Source organism: Papio anubis, chromosome 6, assembly GCF_008728515.1.
Source record: "Papio anubis isolate 15944 chromosome 6, Panubis1.0, whole genome shotgun sequence".
Classification (NCBI taxonomy): domain Eukaryota; kingdom Metazoa; phylum Chordata; class Mammalia; order Primates; family Cercopithecidae; genus Papio; species Papio anubis.
In genome coordinates, this window is record NC_044981.1 from 95,896,611 (window position 1) to 95,912,128 (window position 15,518).

At 33.9% G+C, this 15,518-nt stretch overlaps 1 protein-coding gene across 8 annotated transcripts in view; it reads right to left on the reverse strand.

The window, feature by feature from the left end:
• The window catches only part of ASCC3 (activating signal cointegrator 1 complex subunit 3), a 384,990-nt gene that overhangs the window by 123,902 nt on the left and 245,570 nt on the right, over positions 1 to 15,518 (reverse strand). For all 8 annotated transcript variants that reach the window (XM_003897951.5, XM_017958157.2, XM_017958154.3 and 5 more), the window contains 5 exons: positions 14,212 to 14,437; positions 13,610 to 13,764; positions 11,041 to 11,139; positions 9,584 to 9,752; positions 6,485 to 6,705 (listed from right to left, as the gene is read on the reverse strand). In XM_003897951.5, the coding sequence (XP_003898000.3) occupies positions 6,485 to 6,705; positions 9,584 to 9,752; positions 11,041 to 11,139; positions 13,610 to 13,764; positions 14,212 to 14,437 (870 nt within the window). The remainder of the gene's footprint in view (positions 1 to 6,484; positions 6,706 to 9,583; positions 9,753 to 11,040; positions 11,140 to 13,609; positions 13,765 to 14,211; positions 14,438 to 15,518) is intronic.

The following is a 15,518-nucleotide window of genomic DNA, read 5'->3' on the forward strand; positions in this document are numbered from 1 at the left end:
CCACTTACAATAGCATCAAAAAGAGTAAAGTACTTAGGAATAAATTTAACTAAAGATGTAAAAAATCTGTACACTGAAAACTATAAAACACTGAAGAGAAACAGAAGAAAACACAAATAAATGAGAAGATATCCCATGTTCACGGACTGGAATAATTAATATTGTAGACATGGTCATACAACCCAAAGTAATCTTCAGTTTAAATGTAATCCTTATCAGAATTCCAATGACATTTTTCACAGAAACAGAAAAAAAAAAAAATCCTAAAATTCACAAGGAAGCACAAAGACCTTGAATAGCCAAAGCAATTTTAAGAAAGAAAACCAGTCAGAGGCATCACATCCTGGTTTCAAATTATATTACAAACTACAGTAATCATAAAAGTATGGAAGTATGGACCTGATATTAAAAGGGGCACACAGACCAGTGGAACAGAAAAGAGAGCCCAGAAATCAACCCACACATACAAGGTCAACTAATCTTCAACAAGGGCCTGAAGCATACATACAATAAGGAAAAGATATTCTCTTCAATAAATGATGTTGGGAAGACTGTATATTCACAAGTAAAAGTACTACTGCCATATACCATATACAAAAATTAACTCACAATGGATTAAATAATTAAACATAAGATCTAAAATGACACAATTCTTACAAGAAAACATAAGGAAAAAGCTCCTCAATGTTGGTCTTGGCAATGATTTTTGGGACATGGAATCAAAAGCAAAAATAAACAAATAGGTATACAACAAACTAAAAAGCTTCTACACAGAAAATAAAAAAAATAAATAAAATCAATAGAGAGACAATGTGAAATGAAAGAAACGACAAAATGAAAGAAAATATTTGCAAACCATATACATTAGTTCTGTCTTAGTGCCTTCCCTTTCCATGCTTCCAATTACTTATAGTCAACTGTGGCCCAAAAATGTTGAATGAAAAATTCTAGAAATAATTCATAAGTTTTAAATTATGTACCCTTCCAAGTAGCATGATGGAATCTCACCTGTCCCATTCAATTCAGCCTGCAACATGAATCATCCCCTTGTCCAGAGTATTCAGGCTGTAGCCACTCCCCAGCCATTAGTCACTTAGTAACTGTCTTGTTTACTAGAAAGACTGTGGCAGTATCACAGTGCTTTTGTTCAAGTAACCCTTACATTACTTAGTCATGGCCCCAAAGCACAAGAGTAGTGATGCTGGCAATTCGGATTTGCCAGAGAAAGGCAAGGTGTTTCAAGTGAAAAGCTGAAAGTTCTTGACTTAATAAAAGAAAAAAAAAATCATACGCTGAGACTGCTAAGATCTATGGTAAGAACATTCTATCTGTGAAATCATAAGAAGGAAATCATAACAAATTGGTGCCAGGCTGGGTGCAGTTGCTCAGGCCTGTAATCCCAGCACTTTGGGAGGTCAAGGTGGGTGGATCACCTAAGGTCAGGAGTTTCAGACTAGCCTGATCAACATGGAGAAACCCCGTCTCTACTAAAAAAATACAAAGATTAGCTGGGTGTGGTGGTGCATGCCTTTAATCCCAGCTACTTGGGAGGCTGAGGCAGAAGAATTAGTTGAATCCAGGAGGCGGGGGTTGCAGTGAGCTGAGATTGGGACATTGCACTCCAGCCTGGGCAACAAGAGCAAAATTTCATCTCAAAAAAAGAAAAAAAAAAAAGAAAGAAAAAAGAAATTTGTGCCAATTTTGATGTTGCACCTTAAAGTGCAAAAATTATGGCCACAGTACATGATAAGCACTTAGTTAAGATGGAAAAGGTATTAAATTTGTGTGCGAAAAACATGAATGAAAATGTGGTTTTAAAATTTTAATACATTTTTCTTAAGTATATATTTATAAAGGACATAGTACTGTACTACTATACCATTTCTTTTTTTACTTTTTATTTGTTTTTACTTGACACATAATAATTGCACATATTTATGGGACACACAGTGATGTTTTGATACATATAATGTATAGTGATCAGATCAGGGTAATTAGCCTATCCATCATCTCAAACATTTATCATTTCTTTGTGGTGGGAACCTTCAACATCCTTCTTCTAGCTATGTTAAACCATATTATATATTATTGTTAACTACAGTCCTTCTACAGTCATGTACAACACCAGAATTTATTCATTCTACCCAGCTGTAATGTTGCATCCTTTAACAATTCTCTCCTTATCTCTCCCTTCCCCCTACTCAATTTGGTTCAATACTATCAGGTTGCAGGCATCCATCAGGGTTTTGGAATGTATCACCTGAGGATAAGCAGGGACTAAGTATCTGATAAAAGGTTACAATCCAAAATAGAAACTTACACAACTCGATAGCAGATAAACCCAAATAATTCAATTAAAAGTGGGCAAAAGATCTGAATACATTTTTTTTTCAAAAGAAAACACACAAATGGCCACTGGATACATGAAAAGGTGCTCTTCATAACTAATCATCAAGGAAATGAAAACTAAACTCACAATAAGACATCCATTTACACCTGTTAAAATGGCTATTATCAAAAGACAAAAGACAGCCGGGCATGTGGCACAAACCTGTAGTCCCAGCTACTCAGGAGGCTGAGGCAGGAGGATCACTTGAGCCCAGAAGTTCAAGGCCAGTCTGGGCAACACAGCGAGACCCCATCTCCTCAAAAAACAAACAAAAAAAAAGAAAACAAAAAAGAAAGAACACATGTAGGTGAGGATGTGGAGAAAAGGTAACTGTTACTGTACATGATTGGTGGTAATGTAAATTGTGTAGCCATTATGGAAGACAATTTCGAGGTTCTTTAAAAATTAAGCATAGAACTATCCAGAAATCCTACTTTTGGGTATATATCCAAAGGAAATGAGATCAGTATCTTAAAGAGATATCTGTACTCCCATGTTCATTGCAGCTTTACTTAGAATAGCCCAGATATGGAAACAATCTAAGTGTTTCAAGATAGATAAAGAAATTGTAATATATACATATATATATGTATATATATGTGATATATATACACATATATATGTATATATATGTGATATATATACATATATATATGTATATATATGTGATATATATACATATATATGTATATATATGTGATATATATATACGTGATATATATATACACACACACAATGAAATATTCAGCTTTAAAGAAGAATGAAATCAGCCTTTTCAACAATATAGATGAGCCCTGGGGACATTACGCTAAGTGAAATATGCCAGACATAGAAAAATACTGCATAATTTCACTTACACATGAATTTTTAAAAGTTGGATTCATAGAAGGAAAGAGTAGGATATTGGTTACCAGGGGCGAGGAAGGGGGAATGAGGAGATTACTGGTCAACAGGTATAAAGTTTCATTTATGACGAATGAATAAGTTCTAGGCACCTAATATACAGCATCGTGATCATAGTTAATAGTACTGCATTATATACTTGAAATCTGCTAAGAGAATAGATTTTATGTGTTCTCACCACAAAAAAGATAACTATTTGAAGTGATAGGTATGTTAATTAGCTTATGGCAGTAATCACTTGACAATGTATATCAAAACATCACATTGTATAACTTAAATATACATAATTTTTATTAAAATAATATTAGGAAAGTTAAAAATTATGCTTCAAGAAAGCTTTAAAGCAATACTTACTTGACTTGTAATGTTATTTAATATTAATTAATATCATGGCCATTTGCAGAAGTCATATAAAAGCTACTCTATATTTAATATGTATAATCAAACTATATTCATTAAAGCACTAGCATTTTCTTCATATAGAAAAGATTTGATTATGAATTATTTTGTATTGTTTAACTATACCTATGAAGTGGGTTTCTCACAGTGAAATTATCTATGAATTGTACAAATCTAACAATGAGGAAAGGATGTGTGTGTGCCACTGCATACATTAGAAATTCTACTGGAGGACTACAAAGTTTAAGGTTAATTTTCTTGCGCAAATTATCCTAATACAGGTATAGCTCATTTTACTGCACTTTGCAGATATTGTTTTTTACAAATTGGAGGTTTTGTGGCAACCCCACATTGAGCAATTCTATCAATAGCAATTCTACTGATTTTTCCAAAAGTATGTGCTCACTTCATGCCTCTGTTACATTTTGGTAATTCTACCAATATTTCTAACTTTTTCTGTATTATTATATTGGTTATGGTGATCTGTGGTCAGTGATCTTTGATGTTATTGTAATTGTTTTGTAGTGTCATGAACTATACCATATAAGATGACAAACTTAATTACAAGTGTGTGTGTTCTAACTTCTCTATTGACCAGCTGTTCCCCCATCTCTTTCCTTCTCCTCAGGCCTCCTTCTTCCCTAAGACACAACAATATTGAAATTAGGTCAATTAATAATCCTACAATAGCCTCTAAATGTTCAAGTGAAAGGAAGAGTTGCATGTCTCTCACTTTAAATCAAAAGCTAGAAATGATTAAGCTTAGGGAGGAGGGCATGCCGAAAGCTGAGATAGGCCAAAAGCCAGGCCTCTTAATACCAAGGAGTTAGTCAAGTTTTGAATGCAAAGGACAAGTTCTTGAAGGAAATGAAAAGTGCTACTTCACTGAACACATGAATAATAAGAAAGTGAAACAGTTTTATTCCTGATATGGAGAAAGTTTGAGAGGTATAGATAGAAGATCAAATCAACCACGATATTTCCATAACATAAAGCCTACTCTAGAGCAAGCCCCAAATTCTCTTCAATTCTGTGAAGGCTGAGAGTGGTGAGGACAATCCAGAAGAAAAATTTGAAGCTTGTTTCACAATGTTTAAAGAAAGAAGTCACCTCTATAAAGTGCCAGGTGAAGTAGCAAGTGCTGATACAGAAGCTGCAGCAAGTTATCTGGAAAATATAGCTAAGATAATTGAGGAAGGTGGCTACAATAAACAACAGAGTTTTAATGTACACAAAATAGCCTAATATTGGAAGAGGATGCCATCAAGGACTTTCACAGGTAGAGAGAAGTCAATGACTGGCTTCAAAGCTTCAAAGGATAAGCTAACTTTCTTGTTAGCGACTAATGCAACGGGTGACTTGAAGTTGAAGCCAATGCTCATTTAACCATTCCAAAAACCCTAGCGTCCTTAAGAATTATGCTAAATCACCTCTGTCTGTGCTCTATAAATGGAACAACAAAGCCCGGATGACAGCATATTTACTACTAAAGGGCATGGTTTATTGAATATTTTAAGCCCACTGTTAAGACCTACTGCTTAGAAAAAAAGATTCCTTTCAAAATGTGACTGCTCATTGACAATGCATCTAATCACACTCCAAAGCTTTGACAGAGATGTACAAAGAGATGAATGTTGTTTTCATGCCTGCTAACATAAGACCTATTCTGCACTCCAGGGATCTAGGGGTAATTTTGGCTTTCCTATCTTTTTACTTAAGAAATATGTTTCATAAGACTATAGCTACCATAGATAGTGATTCCTCTGATGGACGTGGGCAGAGATAAGTTGAAAACCTTCTGGAAAGAATTCGCAATTCTAGATGCCATTAAGAACATGCATGATTCTTGGGAGGAGATCAAAATACCAACATTAACAGGAGTTAGGAAGAAGTTGATTCCACCCTTCATGGATGACTGAGGGGTTCAAGACCTTAGTAGAGAAAGGCACTGCAGATGTGGTAGAAACAGCAAGAGAACTAGAAGTGGAGCCTGATGATATAACTGAATTGTTACAATCTCATGATAAAATGAACAGATGAGGAGTTGCTTCCATGGATGAGCAAAGAAAAGGTACTTCTTGCGATAGAATCTACTGATGACAAAGATACTGAGACCATTGCTGAAATTACCATAAGGATTTAGAATATTACATAAACTTAGTTCATAAAGCAGTGGCAGGGTTTGAGAGGGTTGACTCATTTTGAAAGACATTCTATAGTGGGTAAAATGCTATCAGGCAGCATCACACGCTACAGAAAAAGTTTTCATGAAAGGAAGAGTCAATCAATGTGGCAAACTTCATTGTTGTCTTATTTAAAGAAATGGCCACAGCTACTCCAACCTTCAGTAGCCACAACCATGATCAGTCAGCAGCCATCGACATTGAGGCAAAACCCTTCACTAGCAAAAAGATTAAGACTCACCAAAGGCTCAGATGATTGATAGTATTTCTTAGTAATAAAGTATTTTCAAATTTAGCTATGTAGATATTTTAAACATGCTATTGCACACTTAAAAGGCTATGGTATAGTATAAACATAATTTTTATATGAACTGGGAATCCAAAAAATTTGTGTGACTTGCTTTATTGTGACATTCACTATATTGTGGTAGTATGTAACCAAACCCATGATATCTTCATGGTGTATCTGTACTGATCTGGTCCCCTGGGAAATTCACTGAGAGTGACAAATCTATTCTTTGGACCCTGCTAATATATTTATAACTGTCTAGTTTAGAGATTATGAACGTCTTTTCTAATTAAATGTAGGTATATGATTCTTTCAACAGACCTTTGAAGTAGGGTATTTGTTGAAGACTCTGAAAATGGCTAATTCAGCTGCAACAGTCTTTCCCGATCCAGTAGGTGCTCCAAGTAGGACATTACAATCCGTGTGATACAGTGTATGAAATATTTGTGTCTGTACAGGGTTAAAGTGGCTGAAGTTGTACAGGGCTTCATAAGCTTTACATCCCAAAGCTGTGATTGGTAAAGGCTGAAGATCCAGTAATTCTGAAAAGACCCAACAGGATGGCTATACAATAACTGAAAAACATGCACAATACTGAATATTGTATTGTAAAGAATATAGTAATCCTTAGTTCCTTAGATGGGGAGAACAAGCTTAACACAAATTCTCATATACCCATTACAGATCTAGCATTTCAACAAATATGTCACGCAAATAATCATATTTACCATATTCACATACTGGATGCTTTTCTGGGGGAGTGCCCTATATAAGCCAACTATAATGCTATATCCTTTTTTCCCAATCAGGAAAGTCATTTGAATAACAAGTATATGCATGTTACAGAACAAAACCTAAATCTGCCTCAATTGGCAAAAAAATTAAAACCATTTGCAGACTTCAACACTGAAATGGTTACTAACAACAAATTACTTTTGTTCTGTTAGACACTGACCAAGCAAGAGTAGTTGAGTGAACTATTGTTGTCAATGGAAAGTAAAATGAATTTAGGGTAATTCCAGGTAGAAAATAGGGTGGGAGTTTTAAAACAAAGCTGAGTAAAAAAAAACTGCCCTGAGAAAACCTAGAAACCAGATTTAGTTGTTTCTTATTATGTGGATGGGAGGCCTAGGGAATTAGAAACATAAAATGATTTAGAGAAACAGTTATACACCCTTGAATTCCACAGACCTTATATTCTCCATAATCCAGAAAGTATCCGTTAGAAAACCAGAAGGCTGCTTTACTCTCAAGATTATTTCATGAAATAGAAATCCGGTCATTTGAAATTCAAACAAGAAGAAGAAATAATCTGTAAGGTAACATAGTAGTCTGTACCTTGAGTCACATGTTCACGGTACTGTTTCAAAATGGAAGTATGGCAAATTTTCTTCTTAAAAAATGTATTTAAGAGTCAAAAAGTTAATTTAAAACATTATCCTTTCCCTACTGCTCTATTCAATTAATTACATAGGTAACTGAGGGCTAATGACACGCTAATGACTCTTAAATTTTCTGAAGCACTAAAAATCGAGGTCGGGCGCGGTGGCTCAAGCCTGTAATTCTAGCACTTCGGGAGGCCGAGGCGGATGGATCACCTGAGGAGTTTGAGAACAGCCTGGCCAACATGGCGAAACCCTGTCTCTACTAAAAATACAAAAATTAGCTGGGCGCGGTGGCAGGCACCTGTAATCCCAGCTACTAGGGAGGCTGAGGCAGGAGAATCGCTTGAACCCGGCGGGTGCTGCTCACTTGCAGTGAGCCCAGATCGCGCCACTTCACTCCAGCCTGGGCGAAAGAGTGAAACTCCGTCTCACAAATAAAATAAAATGAATAAAAAATCGAGAAGGAAGGAGGGGAAGCATTGCAAGTTAATGCTTATAATGCTAATCAAAGCTAAGATATGTTCTTAAAAAGACTAAAAAAAAAAAAAAATAAACTGTGCATATTGCATATTTACAGAGGATGTTAAATTACGATGCTTTGTATTAGTGAAAGATGAAGATTTTTCTTGGCTCATTTGGGCTCAATGGTACGACTATATATTCACAGAGACCCTGGAATCATTGAGGTTACTTTGTATATGTCTAATGTCAACTGAGATGTTATGGTAGTACATTTACTGTTTTTAAAAATGTAGTCACAACTCAGCTAATTATATGAATAGGGTGATACGTTCTTGGTCATTTGGCAGGTGAAAGATTAAACGAACATTGAAAGATAATGCTAACGCATACTAAGATCAAGTGCTGTGCCAAAGATAATGATGTTTGAAGATTATATTTTACATTAAAGCACCAAACATTTTTTATATATTTTATTCTGAGATCCTGAATATTACATGTAAGCACATTTGATGAAAAAAGACTAGAAAGATCCCCTTCAATGAGCAGATCACTAGATACTACAATCTCATTATTTTTCTATGTTGACAAGCCTGTTAGTTCTGTTCTGCCAAGATATCAAAGTGGAATTAAGCTGTAGTATAAAGTATCTCTCTTTAAAATAAGCTAAGATAATTAATAAGGTACACATATGGCAAAAATGGCAAAGTTTAAAGTCACGTTAAGACCTGCTTCAATTCCCAAAGGACTGCCAAATAATGAGTTCATTAAAAGTAGTGAGGACTATATTTTATTCTGAAAATGACAAAGGGTTTCTCTTTGGAAGAATCATATGAGAAAAAATACGGACTTTCATTTTTCTATAAATTAAGGCCCTCTTAAAATCAATACTCATCAATTATGAATTCTGAAAAAGAAACTTATTATACTAGTTAATTAACAGATTAGTTTAGGATTTTTTGAAATAGAGTATTTCATAGGGCACTTAAAAGTATCATTGTAAACATTTATTCCTGAAAATCTGCTTCTATATTAAGTCAAAATAAAAAGGTATTTGTCCATGTCATCAAAATTTAAAATGGATTTTTACAAGGTATGACAGTGAAAAACACTCTTATATGATGTTGAAGATTACCATGTACCCCTTTATAATGTTAGGGCAGAGGGATAAAACTAAAATAAAGGGCATATGTTATTTGCAGGACACAAACTCACTTGCGGTATATGGAAATCCACTCCATAGTGATACCATAATATGATTCCTTAATATTAGCTTTTTTGTTTTTGGTGTAGAAACACAAAAGATGGGGGAAAATTCCCCATAACTCACTGGTATGTTAGTTAATTTAACATACTAGAAATAAGTTTAAGTAAACTGGAATAAATGCAAGGGAGAAAATAAAAGTTTTACAGAGAGCATAGATTAAATGATTAATAACAAATGAAATAAAAAGGGAGTTACAGAGAAGTTATAATGATTATAAGTAAAACTTTATAAGGCGCAGACATTTTTCAACATTAATTAAACAACCATTTTGGAAAAATCGGTGATTCAAATCAGCATTCACCATGTTACCTGTATGAGGAGGATGTCTCTCTGGTAGAATTAGATGCTGAAAGTTGATAATACATACTGCCTCAGCACCCAGCCATCTATCAGACACTGCTCGGATGTAGTATTGGGAAGGCAAAGGCTCAAAAATAGGGATTGTAAACACCAGTAGTTGAGCTTCTTTGCTAATGACCTAATATGAAATAAAGTCAAAAATAAATAAGGATATTCTAATAGCATAAAGCCCTTATTAGTCTACTGTTAAGATAGTGGTATCTCTACAAGATATACTAAAGACAAAGTATCTTGAATTTCTAAATAGCTGAAATATTCAGAAACTTTAGAAACTTGTGCATGGTGCCCTTCTGAGGATACTGGATAGAAGGTAAAATTTTATGCCCAATTTATATTATTTATATATGCATATCATCATGTATTAACAAGTTACCAATTTGACTACCTGAATTTCCCAAACATCATTCATTCAATTACATAACTTCATGATTTTTACCATACTGAATTACCATATTATTTACTTAATATTTTTCGTTAAGTTCTATCAGTACTTAAAGTGGAATACTGGAATCACTTGGTACAAATAGAAGGTAACCAAGAAGACAAAAGCAATGAATACAAAACACTGCTCTGAAATTCTACTGTTGCCTACCCAAGACTCTTACCTGAAACTTGCTTTCTCTTTGATAAAAACAGAAATTACAAATGAGTTAAATCAGTTAAAGAAATACCATCAAATTGAGTCTTTGTCTTGTGATTTATAAAGAAATTTAGAAGAAACACTCTTTTAATTCAATACTATTCAGTATTTTGTGCATGTGACCCTTAAGACTATTATTTATCCTGCCTATTTTCATATTCCACACCTCTGGAACCCATGGATTAAACCATGGTAAAGATTATCCAGTAACGCATTGCTTAATGACAGGAATAATTCTGAAAAATGTGTCATTAGGCAATTTTGTCTTAAGAACGTCACAGTGTATGCAGGCAAGCCAGATGGTATAGCCTCTTAAACATCTAAGCTATATGGCATAGCCTATTGCTCTCATACAGCATGTGACCATGCAGCATGTTACTGTATTGAATATTTTAGGCAATTATATAACACAATGGTACATAGCTATCTAAACAAATTTAAACCTAGAAAAAGTAGGTGAAAATACAGTATTATAATCTTAAAGGACCACTATTGTACTGTTGTTGTGTATGTGGTCCGTTGTTCACTGAAATGTCACTATGTGGGACATGACTGGTAACTGAATTTCTTAAACCATGATCACATTGAATATACCAGTACTATAACATTTAATCACTGTATTCTTTTAAAACTAACAGAAAACTAAAACATAAAATAAAGTTTTAATTGTACTATAAAATTACAGAGAAATAAAAGCAGAAACTGTTAGTATAAATTTTTTTACAATGACAAAATAATAAGGATATATTCACATATATATACTTACTTGTTTTTTTAGAGCTAGAAAATACTCTGAATGATAAATATGATCATTTGTAGGATCTTCTACCCAAATCCACCAAGGTTCTCCCACTGTCCCATGTACCTAGAAGAAAAATAGTATGTCATAACTCAAGTAAGGGATAGCATCCAATCTTCTCACTCTAGAAGCTTTATTGATACATAATTTATATTACAAAGTTTACTCATTTAAATATTTACAGTATACAGTTAAATAATTTTAAAATATTTCCAAAGTTGTACAACCATCACCATAATCTAGTTTTAGAACATTTTTACCACCTCAAAAAGAAACCTTGTACCCATTAGTAGTCACTACCTTTTCCTTACAGATTTGCCTATTCTGTAAATTTCAATTAAATAAAATCATATAATATGCAGTCTTTTGTGACTGGATTTTTTAATTTACCATGATGGTTTCACAGTTCATCTAAGTTTTAGCATGCATCAATGCTTTCATTCCTTTTTATTATCTAATAATATTCCATTGGATAGATATACTGTATTTTGTTTTATCCATTTCAATGTCTTTCTCTCTCTCTTACTCTCTCTCTCACTCGCTCTTCTTTGCGAAACCCAGTCTTGTTCAGCATGCATCTCTCCCTCATGTGACTCAAGAAAAAGTGACCACATCCTCTGGGATAATTTTGATTGGCATAAGTCTATCAGCTCATGGGATTCCCCTCACAACTGCTGTGGTAAGGCAGAGGCACATGACAAATACTGGCCCAATTAGACAGAAGAAAAGGTCTATGGTCCATGCTCTGGGCTGAAGAAGTGGGGATGTGTTTCCCATGCTCTGTTTAATGCAAACAGTAAATCATGAAAACATTTGAGAAGTATCCACAAGTGTCAGCAGAGCAAATGGGTGAAAAGTTCCTGGTCCTTGAATGACATCTTTAAACAGAAGACTCAACCATCACTAGGGCCTATTCTACCTGTGGACCTTTTATTATGAAAGATAATATACTTTAGTCCTTAACTCAGTTTGAGGCAACTTAAGTTTTCCAATCTTGAAGTCAATAGCATTGTGCCTGACAGAGATAACTATTAAAATCATTAAGTACTCTGTCTTACTAATGAGTTAAATCAAACTGCAGATTTATTACAGATATTGGCAGAAGGAGACAGTGTAAGAAATACAAAACTTCCACTCATTTCAAAAATAGTGTATTAAAAATAAAATTTCAAGTATGAGTTTACGGGTAACAATAAATTTATATTTAAGTGAAACTTTATATCTATAGAAATATTAAATATAATTTTGTATCATCTAGTCCCAATGAAAATTCTGTAAAAAACATTATTATTATTATAATAATACATGTTTATAACTGAGGAAACTAAAGAAATTAAAGATTTAGACACTTTAAGACCAATGTAGAATTAGGTTAAAATCAAGGTTGGGTAATTTTAGAGCATACTGTTAAAATTCATTCACATTAAAGATCTATAAACATCAGGTAATGCAGAAGATACTTAATTAGAACTTTACAATAACATGCGAAATAGGCACTGCTATACTATTAATAGTGATTTACTTGTTTTCCCCCATCGGCTTATTGAAAGTAAGAACTGAGCCTCACTTGCCTTTGTACCTACAATCTCTAACATAGTAACTGGTACAAAAATAGATCTTTAAAAGATATTGATTGAATAAAAAGAGAATCTGGTGTGTATCTTTATATACACAATAATATCTAAGCTATCAATGGAGAAGAAAGAATTAGAAACAAAAACGTGATGGGAATCAAGGATGAACATTTTGAAAAACTGTATGGTGTTAAATATTCAGAGAAGTAAAGAAAATAACTGAGAAAGATCTATTTATTATGGCAATCCATCAGTCTCTGGAGATCACGGAGGAAGTAGTCTCAGCAGGAAAGAAACAGGTGATCGGGGGAAAATAAAGAATACTTTTCTACAAGTCTAATGTTTCAAAAAAGGAAAGAATATTAATTTAAGAGACATCAAGATTTAAAAATGGCTCTTTTTATCATGAAAAATCTTGAATTTTTTGGAAGGCTAAAATGACAAAGTAGACATGGCAAAAATGAAGATAACATAGAGAAAATAAAAGAAGATAGAACTAATATAGCAAAGTCCCTATGGAGTTGAATCCACTAAACTGTTGTTCATTGTTGAAATTTAGGTTTTCTAAATGTTTTGAAGGAACCTTACTGGTTGACATATTACTAATATACCAAGGTTTTGTTGAGGATGAGAGTAAATATTGCTATAAGTTTTTAAAATTATTATTATTTTTTTGAGACAGAGTCTCGCTCTGTCACCCAGGCTGGAGTGCAGTGGCACGGTCTTGGCTCACAGCAAACTCAGGCCTCTCGGGTTCACGCCATTCTCCTGCCTCAGCCTCCCAAGTAGCTGGGACTACAGGCGCCTGTCACCATTCTCGGCTAATTGCTATAATTTTTTACATAAATCCTCAATATATATTCCTTTTAGAGGATTTTCTATATGCCTTAGGAACAGATGTAGTTGAGCCTGTAGTACAGACATTTTTGTTTAACATAGATATAGGTGTTTTCCACTTCTACCTGATCATTCCAAGTGAAATCAGGATAGATGCTGAGTGTCACTCGGAGGACAGTCCTTGTGATGGGCTGAATGGATGCTTCCATCATAACAGAAGGAATCTGATGAACACATTGTTTGACCTTCAATCCAATATTCACATGATGCAAAATGTGACCTGCAGAAAAATATCACATAGAACAAATGTGTCCAGGCAGAAAAAAGCAATATAATCTGACTTGTAAATGGGATTTCAGAGAAGGTGATTTTATTGCTTGTTTTATGATTTGCTATGTAGATTAGCTGACATTCTTGACCTGGCATGTTTGAATATTTTGTAATAGTTAACTTGAATTAGCAATTCACAGTTTTTAAAGTCAGTATCAAGGTTTCTTTAGCTATTAATAGGGTTCTTAAAATTACGATAGTGTTTAAACTACTATAAACAGATTCACTTGAATATGAAGAGATTTTTGCTTGATTTTAGATAAATGAAAAATATTTATAAGTATGGCAAAATTTTTATTTTGATTAATGTGTAAATTCACAATACCTTCTTTTACATCTAGTAACATATTCTATTTGCACAAAACAATACATTCAAACATATTTGCTTCCTTCTTACCTATTTCGTCTTTCCTCATGTCTTTCAGCTTATCCACAGTAAGCTTTTTTTCTTCTAATCTTGTTAGGATGTGTGGTGGTAGGACTGAAAATTGTCTCAAAGGGCTAGCCCAACCCCAAAGCCTCTTGTCAATGACTTTACTAAGATTCAGGAGCCTGTAGGTCATGGCAGGCCAACGTTTCCTCAGAGCAATTTCAAAAAGAGCACGGACAATTCTAGCTGCATTCTAAAAAATAATAGGAGGAGATTGGTGGTTATACCCAATGTGCTTTTAAATTTGTCAATAAATTTATTATTCAAACTCACTCTGAAAAGAAGTGCAAGTCAAGCTGCATCCTTGAATTGTGGGGCATACCTTTTTGCATATAATCCTAATTATTCTTATTATTTCTACATAAGAATAATCCTGTCCTTTATATGTGGATGCTACTTGTTCACTCTCAGAGGAGAAGCCGTATTTCCAAGTTCTTAGAAAGTTCTACCTTCTAAACAGGAACGAAGTAGGAAGAGACAAAAGGCATGCAAAATATTTAGGAGGCTGTTAAGGCATCTGACTATAACAGACAAGGATGCCTCTAGATGAATAGTGGAATGATTAAATTTACAAGGCTATTTAGAGGATTAAGGAAGACTGGAATTCCAGTCAGGGAAAAAAAATTAATGAGAGAAGGGTGACAAATGAAATACTGATTAATGTAGCTACTTATATGAAAGGGCCATATTATTGGCTTCCTATAAACCAAACAATATGTTAACTTGCTTTACATACATTGCCTCATTTAATTTTTACAAAAACTGCATTTAATTGATATTGATATTATGATTTTATAGATGAATACACTAGGGCTCAAAGAGGTATAAAATTTCACCAAGGTCACACAGCTTGTTGGTGTCAGAGCATCTACTCAAAGCCAGGACTAAAGGACTCCAAATATAACTGAGATTCTAGACTCAGTGGTCTGAGGATAACTTCATTAATAGACATATAGAAAGCTATAATGAATGCAGTCTTTTTTCTTCACATTTCTACAGCTAGCTCCCATTTATTTTGCCTCCACCCCTCTATCATTAACTTTGCAGATTGTTTTATTAAAGATTATTTACTAAATGAACTTAAAGATACCTTCCAATATCCAATAACATCTGTATTTGAAAATAAAGAATGTTCAATCTGGTTAAAATTCAAACAAGACATACAAAACTGAAAATATTTCAAATGGCAGACAAACAATCCAGCCTAAAATTATGAGGTCAAAAATGACAGATGAGTTAAGGGCTTTCATTTCACATTTTATATAAGATATGCA